Source organism: Lethenteron reissneri, chromosome 29, assembly GCF_015708825.2.
Source record: "Lethenteron reissneri isolate LAM-NWPU_2019-01 chromosome 29, ASM1570882v1, whole genome shotgun sequence".
Taxonomy (NCBI): domain Eukaryota; kingdom Metazoa; phylum Chordata; class Hyperoartia; order Petromyzontiformes; family Petromyzontidae; genus Lethenteron; species Lethenteron reissneri.
In genome coordinates, this window is record NC_083807.1 from 10809683 (window position 1) to 10829047 (window position 19365).

The 19365-nt window shown below is 44.6% G+C and overlaps 1 protein-coding gene across 2 annotated transcripts in view; it reads left to right on the forward strand.

Annotated features, from left to right (window-relative positions):
• LOC133349236 (serine/threonine-protein kinase Sgk2-like) overlaps nt 1-16444 on the forward strand; it is a 41765-nt gene extending 25321 nt beyond the window's left edge. For both annotated transcript variants that reach the window (XM_061562560.1, XM_061562561.1), the window contains 6 exons: nt 1393-1429; nt 8853-8939; nt 9755-9850; nt 10423-10578; nt 11037-11126; nt 11814-16444. In XM_061562560.1, coding sequence (XP_061418544.1) covers nt 1393-1429; nt 8853-8939; nt 9755-9850; nt 10423-10578; nt 11037-11126; nt 11814-11993 — 646 coding nt within the window. In that variant the 3' untranslated portion in view covers nt 11994-16444. The remainder of the gene's footprint in view (nt 1-1392; nt 1430-8852; nt 8940-9754; nt 9851-10422; nt 10579-11036; nt 11127-11813) is intronic.
• Nucleotides 16445-19365: the final 2921 nt, after the last annotated feature.

Consider the following 19365-nt stretch of genomic DNA (forward strand, 5'->3'; position numbering starts at 1 on the left):
TCATAATTTAGTATAAAGTGCAATGGGTGTAACAAGCCATCGATTAATATGAATGATTAAACTCGTAATATGTGCTGCGACGCACGTGTGTGGAAATTGACGTTTCTCTATTCGTATATATAGTGGCCGCCACTTTCATCATGTCAAAAACATTGTTTCTTTGATCACAATCCAGAATTGTGACAGTTTCTGAAATCGCTGGGCAATGGTAATCATTATTACCCTTGCACAGCCACTGTCATCATTCACAAACATTTCTTATAACTGGCCCATGCAACAACAATAAAAAAAAGTAGCTTGAATTTTCCCCGCAGTAATTATGCGGTTAGCATGTGTGTTGTCGATAATAACAGTGTTTAAGTACTATCAGCCCGTAGCGGCAGGTGATTTAATAATTTTGGGCGTGTGTTATTGATTACAACATAACGTTTTCAGTTACTGCAAGAAATAGGTGTGTAAGATGAAACCACCCCCTTGTGATTTGGTGTAATTGTGGTGATTCAGGATCACGCATCGATCCAAGAATAATTATTTTGCCAATTGTGGTACGTTCAGTGCCTGTAGCGGCTACAGAGTTTACATTAACCAAATTAGAAACAACATTTCCATGTTTTAAATACAAATTTAGAACCATTTGTCAATCCACTGCTGGATGAGGGCCTCGTCACACCCTGACATTTGGGTTTTGACTGTGCTTCACCACACTAGCCAGAGTGGGTTGGTGAAGGGGGGATGCTCAAAATCAGTTCAGATATCACTTGCCACTGATGTTAGCCGTGGCAAATAATCAAAGTCAGGTAATGAGGTTCAACTCTGAATGTCTAATTATCAGCCACGTTCCATCTACTGCTAGAAGAAGCTTCCACCATCTCTCATGGTCTTGCGATTGCCATGCAACAAGTCCATCTAGTTCCTGCAAACACGATTTGATTCATCACTCCGTTTCTGCAGTGGACTTCCTTTTGGGCTTGTTCCCTCCTTTAGCTGACATTCTGACATCTACGAACCAAACACGATCGACTCTTCTCTGCACAATGCAATACGTAGATTTGTATGGAGAGTGCAAGAACTAATGTGAATCGATGCATAGCTACTTGCCTTATCATGAGTAGCTTAATTTGAAGCTTTCGTGACTGCAGGAATCCATACTCTTTGGTTCTTTCGGTAAAATAAAAATAAAAAATAAAATTATTTGATTTTATACCTACGTGACTTTACCGAAAGAACCAAAGAGTATGAGTAGCTTAGTTTGATGCCATATCTATTTCGCTGGGTTCCCTGGACAGCATGTGATGGGCACTGTCGTGTGAAGGAAGTCAAGTCCGTATATTTACGTTGTTAGACTTTGACTTTTTTACAATACATTACAATTGTCTGCTTTTGTTTTGTAAGGGACTTGAAGCCAGAAAATATCCTCTTGGACTTCCAGGTAAATGGCATTCTCCGCACCATACGTTGCCAACCGTGCTGTGATGTTGAATTGTTTTTGCACCATACGTAGCTAACCGCGCTAATGGGAGGTGCTATCTATATATATAAAATCGTTCATGTCTGTCTGTCTGTGTGTGTGTGTGTGGACTTTGGCCCATACGCACTTTCATTGGACGGCGGTTGCCCCTGGCAACGGCTAGCCACGCCTTCGCCGCTTTCATTGGACCTGGCAACGGCTAGCCACGCCTTCGCCAAGGGCTGCAGTTTCATTGGACGGCGGTTGCCTCTGCCAACGGCTAGCCACGCCTTCGCCACTTTCATAAGCTCCGTATTTAATTAAATAATAGCCATTACACAGTATTGTTGGAGCGCTAGGGGGGGGGAAGGAACGCCACCCGTACCCTGCCTCTTCCAAGCCGACAATTTTAGGCGAGGCCGCAGGCTTTGCACGCTACTAGGCCTCGACACCCCCCACGCCACTCTGAGGTAAATTCATCAAAGTTTTTCCTACTCTTCACTACACCCCCACCACAATGTGTGCTATTAATATTACTTTTAAACCCAACGCGCCAACAATCGATTACTTTAATGTTCACTGTACAAATACTCATTAAGCTGGGTGAGCGTACTGCCAGTCTATCATGTACACTGTAGCCTGCTTATTAAGCTCGGTGAGCGTACTGCCACTCTATCATGTACACTCTAGCCTGCTTATGAAGCTGAGTGCGTGAACTGGCAGTCTATAATGTGGACTCTTGCCTGGTTATTATAATCGATTCTTTATATGTTCTTTGTACAAACAGTCATTAAGCTGCTTGAGCGACCCCAGTTCGATTCCAACTCACGCCCACCACCGCTGACGATTATTTGAAACGGACCTGGCCCTCCCCTAGGTCCACTCAGCCTCAAAAGCGTAACTGCTGTCGTGTGTGAACATCGTCACTGGGGAGACAAAGGCGGCGGGGCATCGTGGATCCAAGTCCCGGGCGAAGCCGGGTCATGTGTATGTGTGTTTGTGTTTATGTGTATGTCTGTGTGTCTCTATGTATGTGTGTATGTATGTGTATGTATGTGTTTGTGTGTGTGTGTGTATGTATGTGGGTTTTTTTTATGTCTTTATGTGTATGTCTGCGTGTCTCTATGTATGTGTGTATGTACGTGTGTGCATGTGTTTGTGTGTATGTATGTGTGTGTCTATGTATGTGTGTGTCTATGTATGTGTGTGTATGTGTGTGTATGTATGTGTGTTATGTGTCTGTCTGTGTCTGCATGTATGTGTGTGTGTATTGTGTATGTGTTTGTGTGCATGTATGTGTGTGTTTGTGTGTATGTGTATGTATGTGTGTATGTGTTTGTGTGTATGTGTGTGTATGTATGTGTGTGTATGTGTTTGTATGTGTTTGTGTGTTTACGCTCGCATTACACAAATGTGTTGCTGGTCTAAGGCGTTCCTCGCACAGCATTGCCGCTTTATTATTTCAGTCGTTTACTGCCTTACGCACCCTGAAAGTCGTGTGTGTCTGCAGCAAGCGCGTGTATGTGTACCTATGGACGCGCGCGCGTGTGTTGTGTAGGGGGAACGGTAGTGTAGTGCTTAGCGTGCTGTCTGTGTCTGTGTGTGTGTGTGTCTGTCTGTGTCTGTCTGTGTGTGTCTGCGTGTGTCTGTGTGTGTGTCTGTGTGTGTGCGTGTGTGGTGTGTGGGGAGCGGTAGTGTAGTGCTTAGCGTGCTGTCTGTGTGTCTGTGTGTGTGTGTGTCTGTCTGTGTCTGTCTGTGTGTGTCTGCGTGTGTCTGTGTGTGTGTCTGTGCGTGTGTGGTGTGTGAGGAGCGGTGGGTGTAGTGCTTAACGCTACGCTGCGCTACCAACCCGGCGAACCCAGTTCCATTCCCGCTCACGGCCACCACCGGTGACGATTATTTGAACCTCCCCTAGGTCCACTCAGCCTCAAACGAGTAACTGGTGTGGCGTATTAACATCTGTCTGTGTGTCTGTATGCATGTGTGTTTGTATGTGTGTGTATGTGTTTGTGTGTATGTCTGTGTGTGTATGTATGTCGGTTTTGCCGCCGTGGTGGATCCAAGTCCCGGGCGAAGCCGGGTCATGTGTATGTGTGTATGTGTTTATGTGTATGTCTGTGTGTCTGTATGCATGTGTGTATGTATGTGTGTGCATGTGTTTGTGTGTATGTATGTGTGTGTGTATGTATGTGGGTTTTTTTGTATGTGTTTATGTGTATGTCTGCGTGCCTGTATGTATGTGTGTATGTACGTCTGTGGATGTGTTCGTGTGTATGTATGTGTGTGTCTATGTATGTGTGTGTATGTGTTTCTGTGTTTGTATGTGTGTGTATGTATGTGTGTTATGTGTCTGTCTGTGTGTCTGCATGTATGTGTGTGTGTATTGTGTATGTGTTTGTGTGTGTTTGTGTGTTTACGCTCGCATTACACAAATGTATAATGCGGGTCTAAGGCGTTCCTTACACAGCATTGCCGCTTTATTATTTCAGTCGTTTACTGCCGTATGCACCCTGAAAGTCGTGTGTGTCTGCAGCAAGCGCGTGTATGTGTACCTATGGACGCGCGCGCGTGTGTTGTGTAGGGGGAACGGTAGTGTAGTGCTTAGCGTGCTGCCTGTGTGTGTGTGTCTGTGTGTGTGTGTCTGTGTGTGTGTCTGTGTGTGTGTCTGTGTGTGTGCGTGTGTGGTGTGTGGGGAGCGGTAGTGTAGTGGTTAGCGTGCTGTCTGTGTGTGTGTTTCTGTCTGTGTGTGTCTGCGTGTGTCTGTGTGTGTGTCTGTGCGTGTGTGGTGTGTGAGGAGCGGTGGGTGTAGTGCTTAACGCTACGCTGCGCTACCAACCCGGCAAACCCAGTTCGATTCCCGCTCACGGCCACCACCGGTGACGATTATTTGAACCTCCCCTAGGTCGACTCTGCCTCAAACGAGTAACTTAACTACTGTAGCGTATTAACATCGGCACTTGGGAGACAAAGGCGGCTGGGCGTGGTAGATCCAAGTCCCGGGCGAAGCCGGGTCATGTGTATGTGTTTATGTGTATGTCTGTGTGTCTGTATGCATGTGTGTTTGTATGTGTGTGTATGTGTTTGTGTGTATGTCTGTGTGTGTATGTATGTCGGTTTTGCCGCCGTGGTGGATCCAAGTCCCGGGCGAAGCCGGGTCATGTGTATGTGTGTATGTGTTTATGTGTATGTCTGTGTGTCTGTATGCATGTGTGTATGTATGTGTGTGCATGTGTTTGTGTGTATGTATGTGTGTGTGTATGTATGTGGGTTTTTTTGTATGTGTTTATGTGTATGTCTGCGTGCCTGTATGTATGTGTGTATGTACGTCTGTGGATGTGTTCGTGTGTATGTATGTGTGTGTCTATGTATGTGTGTGTATGTGTTTCTGTGTTTGTATGTGTGTGTATGTATGTGTGTTATGTGTCTGTCTGTGTGTCTGCATGTATGTGTGTGTGTATTGTGTATGTGTTTGTGTGTGTTTGTGTGTTTACGCTCGCATTACACAAATGTATAATGCGGGTCTAAGGCGTTCCTTACACAGCATTGCCGCTTTATTATTTCAGTCGTTTACTGCCGTATGCACCCTGAAAGTCGTGTGTGTCTGCAGCAAGCGCGTGTATGTGTACCTATGGACGCGCGCGCGTGTGTTGTGTAGGGGGAACGGTAGTGTAGTGCTTAGCGTGCTGCCTGTGTGTGTGTGTCTGTGTGTGTGTGTCTGTGTGTGTGTCTGTGTGTGTGTCTGTGTGTGTGCGTGTGTGGTGTGTGGGGAGCGGTAGTGTAGTGGTTAGCGTGCTGTCTGTGTGTGTGTTTCTGTCTGTGTGTGTCTGCGTGTGTCTGTGTGTGTGTCTGTGCGTGTGTGGTGTGTGAGGAGCGGTGGGTGTAGTGCTTAACGCTACGCTGCGCTACCAACCCGGCAAACCCAGTTCGATTCCCGCTCACGGCCACCACCGGTGACGATTATTTGAACCTCCCCTAGGTCGACTCTGCCTCAAACGAGTAACTTAACTACTGTAGCGTATTAACATCGGCACTTGGGAGACAAAGGCGGCTGGGCGTGGTAGATCCAAGTCCCGGGCGAAGCCGGGTCATGTGTATGTGTTTATGTGTATGTCTGTGTGTCTGTATGCATGTGTGTTTGTATGTGTGTGTATGTGTTTGTGTGTATGTCTGTGTGTGTATGTATGTCGGTTTTGCCGCCGTGGTGGATCCAAGTCCCGGGCGAAGCCGGGTCATGTGTATGTGTGTATGTGTTTATGTGTATGTCTGTGTGTCTGTATGCATGTGTGTATGTATGTGTGTGCATGTGTTTGTGTGTATGTATGTGTGTGTGTATGTATGTGGGTTTTTTTGTATGTGTTTATGTGTATGTCTGCGTGCCTGTATGTATGTGTGTATGTACGTCTGTGGATGTGTTCGTGTGTATGTATGTGTGTGTCTATGTATGTGTGTGTATGTGTTTCTGTGTTTGTATGTGTGTGTATGTATGTGTGTTATGTGTCTGTCTGTGTGTCTGCATGTATGTGTGTGTGTATTGTGTATGTGTTTGTGTGTGTTTGTGTGTTTACGCTCGCATTACACAAATGTATAATGCGGGTCTAAGGCGTTCCTTACACAGCATTGCCGCTTTATTATTTCAGTCGTTTACTGCCGTATGCACCCTGAAAGTCGTGTGTGTCTGCAGCAAGCGCGTGTATGTGTACCTATGGACGCGCGCGCGTGTGTTGTGTAGGGGGAACGGTAGTGTAGTGCTTAGCGTGCTGCCTGTGTGTGTGTGTCTGTGTGTGTGTGTCTGTGTGTGTGTCTGTGTGTGTGTCTGTGTGTGTGCGTGTGTGGTGTGTGGGGAGCGGTAGTGTAGTGGTTAGCGTGCTGTCTGTGTGTGTGTTTCTGTCTGTGTGTGTCTGCGTGTGTCTGTGTGTGTGTCTGTGCGTGTGTGGTGTGTGAGGAGCGGTGGGTGTAGTGCTTAACGCTACGCTGCGCTACCAACCCGGCAAACCCAGTTCGATTCCCGCTCACGGCCACCACCGGTGACGATTATTTGAACCTCCCCTAGGTCGACTGCCTCAAACGAGTAACTTAACTACTGTAGCGTATTAACATCGCCACTGGGGAGACAAAGGCGGCCGGCCGTGGTAGATACAAGTCCCGGGCGAAGCCGGGTAGTACAGCTAGTTATCTATATGATCACCATTTTGCCACATTGCATTTGCCTAAACAAGTGAACGCCAGTAAATGAATTACATACATGCTTTGTATGACTATGTGTAACCCACCAATAGGAGTTCATGTAACTAGAATTTCGGCAGCCTATGTATGGCCTATGCCCGACGAAATTCTAACTGCGTCCTGTGCTTTGTCAGCTGTGACAATGCGTTTACATTTAGTTATCCCTTCTTCCGCTATCTTGAGATATTCATCTTCCCATAATGTCCCGGGGTTTGTTTTTGTTTTACCAACAGAGGTGGTGACCCTGTTTTGTATTACACATATCATTAATTCGTCAATCAATTCAAATAGATTGTTTACGCAAGCTATATGCATCGAATGTTGGGTGTAAAAATACATTTTTCATATTGATTCGTGCAGCTTTAGCTATTGGAGGGGAAAAGGCTCTACAAACAAGACGCAATGTAAACCAAAGAATAAAAACTTGACTAAATATATTATTCATTCGAATCATAACTTTGAATAAATTAACTTAAAATATTATAAAAGTATGCATATATAATCGTGACATTTTCCATGCAGTTTATTTATTGTATAATCATAAGTGTTCTGTCTCATGGGGCCTTTTTGCCAGTTTCAAAGTAAGAAAAATAATTATTCTTTGGGTCTTTCGGTAAAGCCACGTAGATAGAAAAAATAAGACGAGGTTTTACCTTTTCTGGCAATAAAACGTCTGCAATTACCACACGTACTTGTGGTGAACATGCAAACAAACATGCTCCAATAATTAATGTATTGTCTTTTAAACTTATTGTTTGAAAGGGTAAAACCTGTTCTTATTTTTTTATTAAAGTTTCTTATTGTACGTTGCTACTTTAATGCATTTTATGCTGCATACTGCGTTTTTTTTCTTCTAAATTAATTTAAGTTTTCTGCTATGGGCATAATGTCAGGAGATGACCACTATTTCGAAATCTCACAGAGAGGATAACCTCGTGTGTCAGGGAACGGTCCAAGGAAAAAAGGATTTTCGCAGACTTTCCAAAAATAACCTAAATTTGGCCTTTTAGTCTTTACACAGTAGGGGGCACACTTCCCCATGTGTTCTGGCACATGAAAGCGCTGGAATTTAGCCAAATCAAGTGGAAAAACCCGAACTCAATTTGGTGGGGTTTTTCCTGTGCATCCATTGTGACTGGGGGCCGTGATACACTCGACCGCGCCGGTTGGGGACGCGGTTTTATCACGGGCAGCCTCCCAGATTCAAAACCCGAATCTCAGTCGTGCCAGCTCAGCGCTCTGGCCTCTGAGCTACCCGGTTACCTCCACAATTTAAACTCATTTGGTTTCTCACAAAAATGTGAGCCAGGCACATGGTGGTGCCATGGGTGGAAAAAACTCGATTTTTCCAGCGGCAGGCATCGGATTTTTTTCTTTAATACAAATAAACCCGATTTCGGGGAATCAAAACCTGGTTGAATGAATACGAAAGTCTGATAGGTTTAGGCTGCTTCCTCGTCGGTGCTGCTATCGTACGCGGGGCCGTCAGGCACGGGGTAGTCGTAGAATGCGGCCAGGTTGGGCTTGATGAACATGAGCTTCTCCACAATCGTGGGCGCCAGTGAGTTCCTTAGCTTGGAATGGATGAAGCCCATCGTTGAGAAGTTGGCAAAGTGCGGTTCTGCAATTAGAACCAATTGAACCGGATTTCTCCCAATCTCAGATGATCGGGTTTAATATAAAAAGACAATTAAACCAGATTGTAAAAAACCTGACTGTGCCACCCTTGGGTGGTGCACTTTTAAGAGGCGAGCATTGGTAGCTCACACAAGTTTGTGAAACTACGAAACCCATTGACTGAGCTTATGTGGCCAGAAGATGGCAGTACTGCACGTAGATTGGACCCATATGTTGTGGACCTTCGAGTGTTATTCCCGCAGATGTTTATCATTTGTTATCCTTTCGTATATTCTCCAGACATTCCAGTGTTCTCCCATTAGCCAAACGCTATTTAGCCAATCGTTCCGATGTATGAACCACCTGAAAAATTGTCCTAAGACTCAGTGATGCATTTCTGGACAAGGGAAGGTGGGTCATTATAAGTAGTATACTTTTTAATTGATTTGAGGATACCTCTCTGGACCAAAATGCTACAGCAGTGAGGCGTGTTCAATGATGATGTAATGGAAATGCGTAATGGAATATTTCACCGTGTGATGTCGGTTTTTTCGTTGTCACGCAGGGCCACATCGTGCTCACCGACTTTGGGCTGTGCAAGGAAGGCATCGACCCAAACAGCACCACCTGCACCTTCTGTGGGACCCCTGAGGTGTGGTGTCCAGCATTTTGTTGGGTTTTACAAGATTAATGTGTCCGTTCTGATTTTTGTGGGCGTGATTCACCCATCCTGTATTTTACGGGACTCGTTTGCCCATTTTATACCTCAAACCCATTCTTGCAGTCCTGCATTTCACAGGAGTGTGCCCTTCCGCCCGTCCTGTTTTTATAAGTGCTGCTATTTAATGTAATGCATGGCCTTATCATTAGCAAATCAAGTAAAACGTTTGCATAAACTGTACCTGCAGCATAAAGACAAAGATCTCGTTGTTATTTTGTAGACTTGTAAAGAGGAAGTGCTGTTACTGAGCACCTATTTTACATCTATGGAAAATTCATTAAAAAATAACAATTTACAGCCCTTTGTCAATCCACTGGGGGATGAAGGCCTCCGTATTCCCTTTCGTTTATGGTTATGGGGATTTGTTTGACTATGTTTCACCATGATAGTGTGCGTTGCTGGAGAGGGTGGGTAACCAGCTTCTGGCACCACTCGCCACTGATGCCTGCTGTGGCCAGGAATCGAACTCAGGTTGTTGGCTTTCATAGCACAGTGCGCCAACCTGTGCGCCAATGCCAAGGTAAATTCACGGCCATGGCTAACATCAGTAGTGGGCGGGACCTGAACTGGGACTGTGCCTCCCATTCACCAATTCTTATGAACCAGAGCGGTGAAATACGGTGAAGCAACTGCCATGACTGGCGAGGCCTTCACCCAACAGTCTATTGACAAAAGGGTGCAAATAGTAATTCAGTCACTTACTCCTCGCGTCAGACTTTCCACGTATTTCGCGTTTTGTGCACCAGTATTTGGCACCCGAGGTTCTGAAGAAGCACCCGTACGACCGGACGGTGGACTGGTGGTGTCTGGGCTGCGTGCTTTACGAGATGCTCTATGGGCTGGTGAGGGTCTCTCGCAGACGACACGCGCACGGGACCACCACCACTACTACACCTCCGATTAGCACAGTTGGATGGATACGTATGGTGTGAAAGAAGTTAAACATATATACATACCACCACCGTTACCACCACCACCACCATGTTACACTCCAGCTTGCGTGCTCATGCACCCAGCATGGGAACAACTGTCGAGTTCAGAAATACTGACACAGGAATCATATCCTTAGGTTTTTTTCGGTAAAGTCACGTAGGTAAAAACATTAAAAAGTAAAATAAAAAAATAAAAAATAAAAAATCACGACGTTTCGGAGGCAACACAAGCTTCCGTCTTCAGGTGGTACCGTCACAGCCACGACAGCTGAATCATAACCGTGATAGCAAAGGTGGAAAAGAGCTATATAGCTCAGTGGGCCTTACCAGGTAAAGTACAAAAATTGTTAATTTTGTGAGTGATAATTGCAGTAATCATAATGCTCGTGCATACGTTATGCAAGAGGGCCTTGCCTCTGTTGACTTCAAGGTGACGTCGATGGGTCGTGGTGTGTTTCCGTGCGTGCGCGTGCATGCCGCAGCCTCCTTTCTACAGCAAGAACCTGAAGCAGATGTATGAATCGATCCTGCACCAGCCACTGCAGCTGAGGCCCTGCACCACAAACGCGGCGATCTCCGTGCTGGAGGGGCTCCTGCACAAGGACCCACACCAGCGGCTGGGGGCCACCAGCGACATTGTACGGACACTGCGCCACTGCAATAGGCCTTTTCACGTCATTCGCTTGGGCGTGTTCCGCCAAATGGACCTCGGTTCATCCCATGGCTACCTCACGGGACGCAGCACAAAGATGTTTATGCCAGTGAATTTCATAAACATGTTGGCGAGGAGGGGAAAGATGGCGCGGTGGTTAGCGCACTGTGCTATGAACCCAGACATGGCTAACACCAGTGGTGGGTGATATCTGAACTGGAGAGAGATATATGGAAACAGAAAAGACATAAACACTGCCAATTTGTGATAATCGTGAAACCAATGTACATTTGCCGTATTGCTTTACAGGAGCAAATACCTGTGGAATTTAGGTCAAGCTCATGTGCCTAAATACTCAATATAATGGGTTTTTAATGAATACTGTGCAGCGTAACGTGCTGAGCTGAACATAGTGAATCTGTCATACCCTTCTTTTTGTCGCAGCTGGAAATTAAGAACCACGTGTTCTTCTCCACGATCAACTGGAATGACCTGGATGCAAAGAGAATCCCTTCTCCGTATAATCCCGGCGTGGTGAGTTAATACAGACAATACCACGGAGATGATATAAAATGTGTATATTGCAAGACCAGCCAGAGTGTGGTCCAAATATCCCTTCTCAAACTAAATGAACTTGCTCAGGTTGGAGGCTTCAATTTTACTGCCAATTTTCCCTTTGTACCTCTGCCCAATGGCAGGTCTTTTGGCTGCCCCCATCTGTATCAAGTGTGTCTTCTGCACTAAAGACATAGAAAGCCTACAAGTAAATAACCACAATTCTGAATAATATTGCTAATTGTGATGAGAATCATTTTCGAACTTTTGTTACGTGTTTTAACATTGGCATAACATGTCCCACTCTTGGAAATGACAACTTCACAGGGTCTTTGACCTTCCTTCCTGAACCAAACTGGTGAGTTTGCTTAGGGCAGACTCAGCCCTTCCCCCAACTGAGCTCAGTGAAAAGAGTACCACTCTGTGGGAAATGGACAGTCATTGTCCTTTGAAAAATACGTGTAATGTCGCCCCACTGAATAAGAGCCACTCATGGAGACGAGCAATGTCGATGAAAGTAGCGAGGCCTTTTAACTTGACTTTGTGTCGTTGAATATTTAAGCAGAAAGCAACGGGCAGCAGTGGCAATTCACGTGGCCACTGTGTGGGTGAATGTACTCACCACTACGCCACCACCCAACCATGTGTGTGCTTTTGTCTCTTCAGAGTGGACCCTGTGACCTGCACAACTTTGACCCGGCCTTCACAGCGGAGCCGCTGTCCATGTCGATGGCACAGTCGAGCGACACGAGCTCCGTCTGTGCCAATGTGGACGAGGCTGCGGACGCCTTTGTGGGATTCACATACATGCCTGGCCTTGAGGACCAGTACCTGCCAGATGTGTAGGCACAGAGAACTGAGTCGGTGTCTTAATCCTTGTTATTGCAGTAGTGATGAACATCATCGACAAGATCAATGTCAAGGCTTTATTTCGAATGGAATATTTTCTGGTATCCCAAACTCCCAACCACCCCACCCAGGTACCTCGCCACCTCCCCCTGCTTCCCCATGACGGCGACGGGAGAGGGCGCTTTGTGATCAATATCCTTAAGGTCATATCCACCGTCACCCTCTTCAATATAATCTTCTAACGCATCAAATCAATATCACTTTCAAACAATAATAATAATATTGGGGAAACTAAGCGATATGTCTCGGACCATGTTCGTGAACATAAGGCAGATCTGAAACACGGTAGGACCATTGTTGTAATGTGGTGGGCTCACACGAAATTTATTTCTCTAAGACGAAGGTACTTTGCAAGCCCACTGGCTATCAACAAAGATTTGTTCATGAAGCCATCCATATATATATAGACACAGACACAATTTCAACCTGAGAAGAGGGGTACAAACTGAGAAATCATTGGAAGGACGTTATTAACCAGTTTAAGTCATAACTGGCTGTGATGTTTCCATCCTACCTTCAAATGTTAGTAGTTATTTTCGGCTCTCTGGTTTTACATTAACAGGTTAAATGTCTCACACTAACACAGCCACCGTCGCTCATGTCCTCGATGTGGCGGTGGCTCTGCCACCTGACATTGACATGCTAATCTCTCACAATACAATGGCCACCTCCGCGCCTTTGTCGTCGTGGCGGTAGCTCTCCGACCTTACATTTACCTGCAAATTTCTCACTTTAACATCACTAGCCCCGCCCACTTCGTTTATGACCCTTGGGCTACACACATTTCGAACCTTTAAAACAGCCTGCCTCAGCAGCTTTCCCGCTCTTTTTTCTCCTGATGACGATTGCTTGTGTTGCGATCGAAACATCAATCTAGGTGACTTTACCGAAAGACCCAAGAATAATAATATTAGGTTTATCAGAATTAGTGCTAACATCATGAATTGCTTAAATTGATCAATTGTAGAACATTTTCTTTATACACAATGTTTGTATACTGGGCCACCAGACTGTCAGAAACTCCCCACAGGGTGTGCCCTGTATGATGCGGTGAGCATCAACGATAATGTCATCAATTCCCGTCGACCTCTATCCGGTGCGCTTAACAGACCTTTTGAGGCACGAGTGCGAACTTATTTATTCATGCAATTGGCACACAAATTGTATGCCCATTTCTAATTCTACTCGTTGAAGTTACGATAAATCAACCAATAGTTGCAGGACTAACCGTTACCATCTCCAATGTCATAATAATCAGCAGTCACCTACAATATTGTTATCATCAAAATACATTTCCTTTAATTTTTATATTACTACAGCTTATTACTACCCTTACGTTCGCCTCTTAATGGAGATAATTAAAGGAATCTACTGAACTCGTTATGCTGCCACGGTGGTAATTGCACATTGGACTTGAAATCCAGAGATCGCTGGTTCGATTCAATCACCTGGCACGACAGTTGAAACAATGCAAGTTTCTTCAATTCCCCCCCCCCACACCACCAGTCCTCTGGGTACAGCACAGTCGATAGTCACATTATATGTGGTGGCGTAAAATGTGGGTACTTCCACCTCTTCCAAGACGGCTGATCAGCATGGAAGAGTAGGCCGCTACTACTTTCTATAGGGAGACTCTCTCGAGGAGACTTTCAAGTGGAGACCCTTCCACCATAAGTGGCCTGAGCAAGCAATTGCAGGGCTGCACCTTTACCTTATACGATTTATAAACATCATTATATGAACCTTATGGCGGGACTGCGGGGTCCCGAATAAACGGATGTCAAAATCGTAATTTATTTTTGGCGACTCCGTTCCACCGCGCACATAAACGCCGCGACCCGCCTGGCACGGATCATTCTGTTGTCGTGTCGTCCAAGCGCAGCAGCGAGGACGAATGCGCAGAAGAAACAAAACTTTTAAACTTTGATTAGCGCATCGTGTAGAGCTCGTCGAGAGGAATAGATTGCCGTGTCGTTCGCCTTCAACAGACATAAAATGTCGTCGCAACGCAGTTTATGCGAGAGCCGGGGGCTTATAGGACCCCGGAGTCCCGCCATAAGGTTCATATAATGATCATGAATACATTCAAATGTTGGAGCTCCTGCTTGTGATACTCTGCTGCTGTGTGCAATATTTACTCTGTAACATTCTTTGCCGCATCTTCTCTTTGCATAATCCACCACGTTGTGCGTTCCATCGACTAGCTGACATTCCGTTTAACACTTCTTCCAGCAGCTGCGTCCTTTTATTTCTGATGCATGAATTCACAAATGTGGTATATACTCAGTCGAAACCACACACTTTTGTGTGTATATATATTTAACGCTAATTATGGATATATTTTTTTTCAGCTTCTAGAAGTGGAAGAAGTAAACAAGAACAATTTAAGTCTGTGTACTGTTTCCCTTTTATGGTTAGAATTTCAAGATATCAGTTATTCGTTTAATAATCGTGTGCAAACATTATATTAACTAACATGTAAAATTGGAGTCATATAACATTGTTTTCTTCGGTCCATTACTTTGTTATCATAAGACTTGTTTTACCGATGGCAAATACTTGAATCAGTAATGCTGAGCACATGTGATTGTTGATAGTTATTCAATTGTGAAATGCATTTTCTATATTAGGCTCGGCTTTTTGTAGAATACACATTCCATCCTGCTTTGCTCATGAACTCTACTTTGTGAACAAATGATACTTGCGCCCATGTGTGCCTTTCAGAACCATTCTGTGTGCTCTAAGGAGAGGCTAAGTGCGGTGTTTGATTTAAATCGTATAGTTGCAGTACTAAGATTATCGCAATAATATACATTGTACCAAAGACACATTGTTACACTCCAATTATATAAACTATCATTATGACACTAATGGAGTTGATTGGGGAAACAGTGGTGAGCACTTCGCTATACAGTGTGCTTCAAAAGAATGTTAACACTTCTGAGAATTTGCAACAACACCACAATAAATGTGCCTCCGGTCTCTGGAGACCACCTGGAGAAGATTCCAGGCATGTGTTGACAATGATGTCGAACAAGTGGAGACTTACTTATTGAAGTTATTAACATGACATTTGTTATCATGTTACAGTGTATTCGTTCTTTTTCCATTAAAAACGTTAGCCTCATCTCAGCGTTAACATGTTTTTGAAGCAGCCTGTATATCCATCGTCCTGAGTTTTAGTCTCAGCCACACTTAATGTCAGTGGTGAGTGATATCTAAACTGGTCTTGTCCTCCACTTCCATCCCCGGAAACCCGCATTGACCAGTGTGATCAAGCCCGTTCCAACAGATCATGTGACCTACACAGCACAGAGAAGCCCTACACTCAGCAGTGAACTGGTATGGATGACGATGATAATTATTATGCTACGACTACCATTCCAGTTGCAGGTGTGTTGAAGTAATTTCGCATCGTACAACCAACCGGGCGAGGGAAGAACAAACTAAACACAAAAAACTGCTCGCAAGAAATGAGTTTTCAATCTAGATTTCAAAGTGCATAGTTCCAGTGTTTTCCTAATATCGGAAGGAAGAACTTTCCAGACGGCCGAAGACGCGCATCATGAAAGTGTGCAATGCGGTGACGGGCTTTTTTCGATGGTTAGCCAAAAGTCGCTGCGAGGATGACCAGAGTTCAGATTTAGCATATTTAATAAAAAATACGATTAGAAAAATAGTAGAAAATACAATTATAGTATATATTTGAAATGTTATATTAAATCCATAATAAAAAAAATATTAAATCAGACAAGAGAACGCAACGCAACAAGCCATTGCACATCGTTACAATTGCATATGATTAAAATAATGTTGCATTCCCGTCAATGTGTGGACCTCGCGCAAGAGACCTGTGTAGGTCCGTGAGGTGGTGGTTACATGTAATGAACAAAAATGTGCTCGTCCTTACTAAAAACCAGAGGTGGGACAAAGTCATTGTTATGCAAGTCCAAGTCGAGTCTGAAGTCATCAAATTCATGACTCGAGTCTGACTCGAGTCCAAGTCACATGACTCGAGTCCACACCTCAGAGGTGGGACAAAGTCATTGTTGTCCAAGTCGAGTCTGAAGTCATCAAAATCATGACTCGAGTCTGACTCGAGTCCAAGTCACATGACTCGAGTCCACACCTCTGCTAAAAACAGAGGCACACACTCACATAGGGACACGGATACTTGCAGCAGGTAGCAATAACCTTGCTCTCAGAGAGAACAATGAAGCAGTGCTCTGTATACTCACCTGAACCCATCTGTAGCAATGTGCAATAGCAATTATGATTGATATTTTCTCAATGAGAATCTTATGAAACGTAAGGTTTGATGAACTCGCAACCATTAAATAAAAATTAGAGGTACGTATTATTGAAAAGAATAAATTATTGTGATCATGGCAATTGGTTGTGTAGTAACTTTAAGATGTATAAATGTGTTGTCTCAGTTGATATTATCCACGTGTTGTACCGAGTTGATCATTGCACACGTTTGGGAGTGCTTAAAATAAAGTATGATACATCAATAAACAAGTTATATCTAAAAGGGCAATGCACATGTAATTACACACTCGTGTTTATTTTTTGAGAGATGACTGCGGCTCTGTGGACCGATGTTTGTCTCAGGGCACTGAGCCATAATCTGAGGCTCTGGGTTCTCGACCGAGGTTGTTGCCCCTTGAGTAAGATTAACATCCCAGCCCCGTCACTGATACGCTGCATAAACATGACCCTTTAGCTGCCTGCGATGCAAATGTTGGATCGCAGAGCCAGCAAGTGAGTTAAATGTCAGACTCGTGGTCACTTATATGAAATTATTAGCTTTGCTACCCGGCTTCGCCCGAGACTTGGATTCTTGTCTTGGATTAACACACGGCCTACGCGGAGGGTGGGGGGAGGGTGCGTGACGTCAGAAGGCACACTGTGTGACGCTGCCGCATGCGGGTGACATCACAGATGTGACGTCACCGCTCACTTGCCGTGCAATATATATGCATTATTGCGCCCCTCCCACCCCCCAAAATACAAAAGTCAATTTTTATACTTTTTGCATTGTTTACAGTCTGGAAGATACCCACATGCCAAATTTCAAGTTTGTTGCATGTTGGGAAGTATGCCAAACATTTAGAACAGACATATTTACAAATTTCCCTATTATTTCTTTTGGTGTTACCTTAATTCTTGCAACCTATATTTCTGAGGACTAAATTATAAATAGCATGGGACTTTTTCTTTTTCAAATCCACGAGTCTCATGATTGTGTGGGATCGACTGTTCAGATGTTCTCTCGCCACGTGCGTCTACTCTGTGCCTCTTTCTCTCATCACATCCACTATCGTATCTCATTCCACCGCGTCCTCCCATCTCACTCTCGGTCTCCCTCTGCTCTTTCTGTCCTGTGCCAGTGGCTTCTCCACAACCCCTTCTAATTGCATCTCCTTTTCTCTTCTCAACACGTGCTCACACATTCTAATTCTAATCGAGAATATTAGTAACCACTGATAAGGCTCTTAACGTCTTCATTTTGCCTCCTTTCCCTCGGAGATATTCAGATATTACCACTATCCCAGCGTTCACATCTCCTCCCTTTCACGTACTTTTAGTTATGTGTAACTAAAGCATTACGTTCAGAAAACGAGTGTGCACTTTTTGGACTTGGATGGGGGCCATATATAATAGCTATGTTTAAGTTATTCCCGCACATCAATGCAGTAACACATACGGAGTGACGCTATGCTAGATGTGAGAAATATGTTTATTTGCTGCATAATATGAAGGATAGCCAGACTAGGCATATAGTTCTTGATTTACCTTTGATATATGTTTCTGTACAATGGAAATTAATTACAATTAATTATATAACTTTTTAAAGAAGGTTATGTTGGACAAGTTACCTAAACAAATGTAAGAGAGACAACTGGAAAACATCAGATTATGTATATTACCTCATGGTAACATGGACATTGACAAAGAAAATGTAACAAAATCTGAAAATTATTCAAGGGGTGCATGGACCTCCGATTAGCACAATTGTCTAAGTACAGTGCGAAAATAGTTCAACATACGTACATACATGCTTGGAATTACAGCGTCAGTAAGAGGAACACGTGAATTATAGAACATATGCAGAGGTAATAAAATCACATTGACCGTGAGGAAATGAAAAGTGGACTTGGGCAGAACAAGTCATAGAATGCAATGATCGCCAGCGGTAGAAGCTAATGATGGACTCCCAGGTAAAGGTGAGAACGAGCCCGAGACAGCGTCTGCCGTCATAGACATCGAGCGATAAAAACACATTCCTGTGGAGGGAGCTGTTAGGAACGTTGGGTTGCTGGGTCAATGGCCAGGGTCAACGGCGGCGTGGTGTATTCCGCAAATATGACCGACTGTGAGGGCGGGCACAAGCCGGCGTGAGTAGGTTAAACGTTGAGTTTTATAAGGGCACCATGGGGTGACCAGCCCCTCCCCACCCAGCCCCACCCCTCCCACCCCCCACCCAGCCCCACCCTCCCCACCCAGCCCCTCCCCACCCAGCCCCACCCCTCTCACCCCCCACCCAGCCCCACCCTCCCCACCCAGCCCCTCTCCGACCCTCCCCACCCAGCCCCTCCCCACCCAGCCCCTCCCCACCCAGCCCCTCCCTGCACGACGGACGGACACACTAATCCCCTGTGGGCTGGTGTAACAAGGAGGTTCCTACCAGTATCAGCTCATGTGCAGGACGCAGATGGGTTGTTACGTCACAATCCATTGAGAGATGGTGATGGCCTAGGGAGGTCTTCATCCAGAAGGTGATAGATCACAGCTGATGGTGATAATGGCCATGCCTAGTTATGATGCATATTGGGGTTTCCACGATATGGAAATACCACGATATATTATATATTATATGATTATCATATCGTCTGTTTAGTCAACTATCATGTCATCCTCAGTGTCGTTGCTCTTTTTGTACAACAATATGAAATAACAAACTCTAATTCAAATATGAATAGCGATTTCCCATGAGGTTAGTGCTTTTGCAAATAAAGGTCTTCCAGAGTAATTGCTGGCGTGGCGATGCTATGTAAGAATGTCTGCAGTTATAAGCTTTGTAGAAGATTCATGGCAGGCTTATGTTGAGGGAACCGCAATTGCATAACGTTTAAGTAATCTTCATTTTTACTGGAAATACAGCAAAGCACAAACAATATATTTTTTTAATGTGAAATCCCATGACAAAGTAATAGGAAACGGATATTTTGATAATGATCATATCGATATTATTGTGTCTTCAACATTATATTGCGGCAGCCCGAGTGTAAATACGGAAACAGAA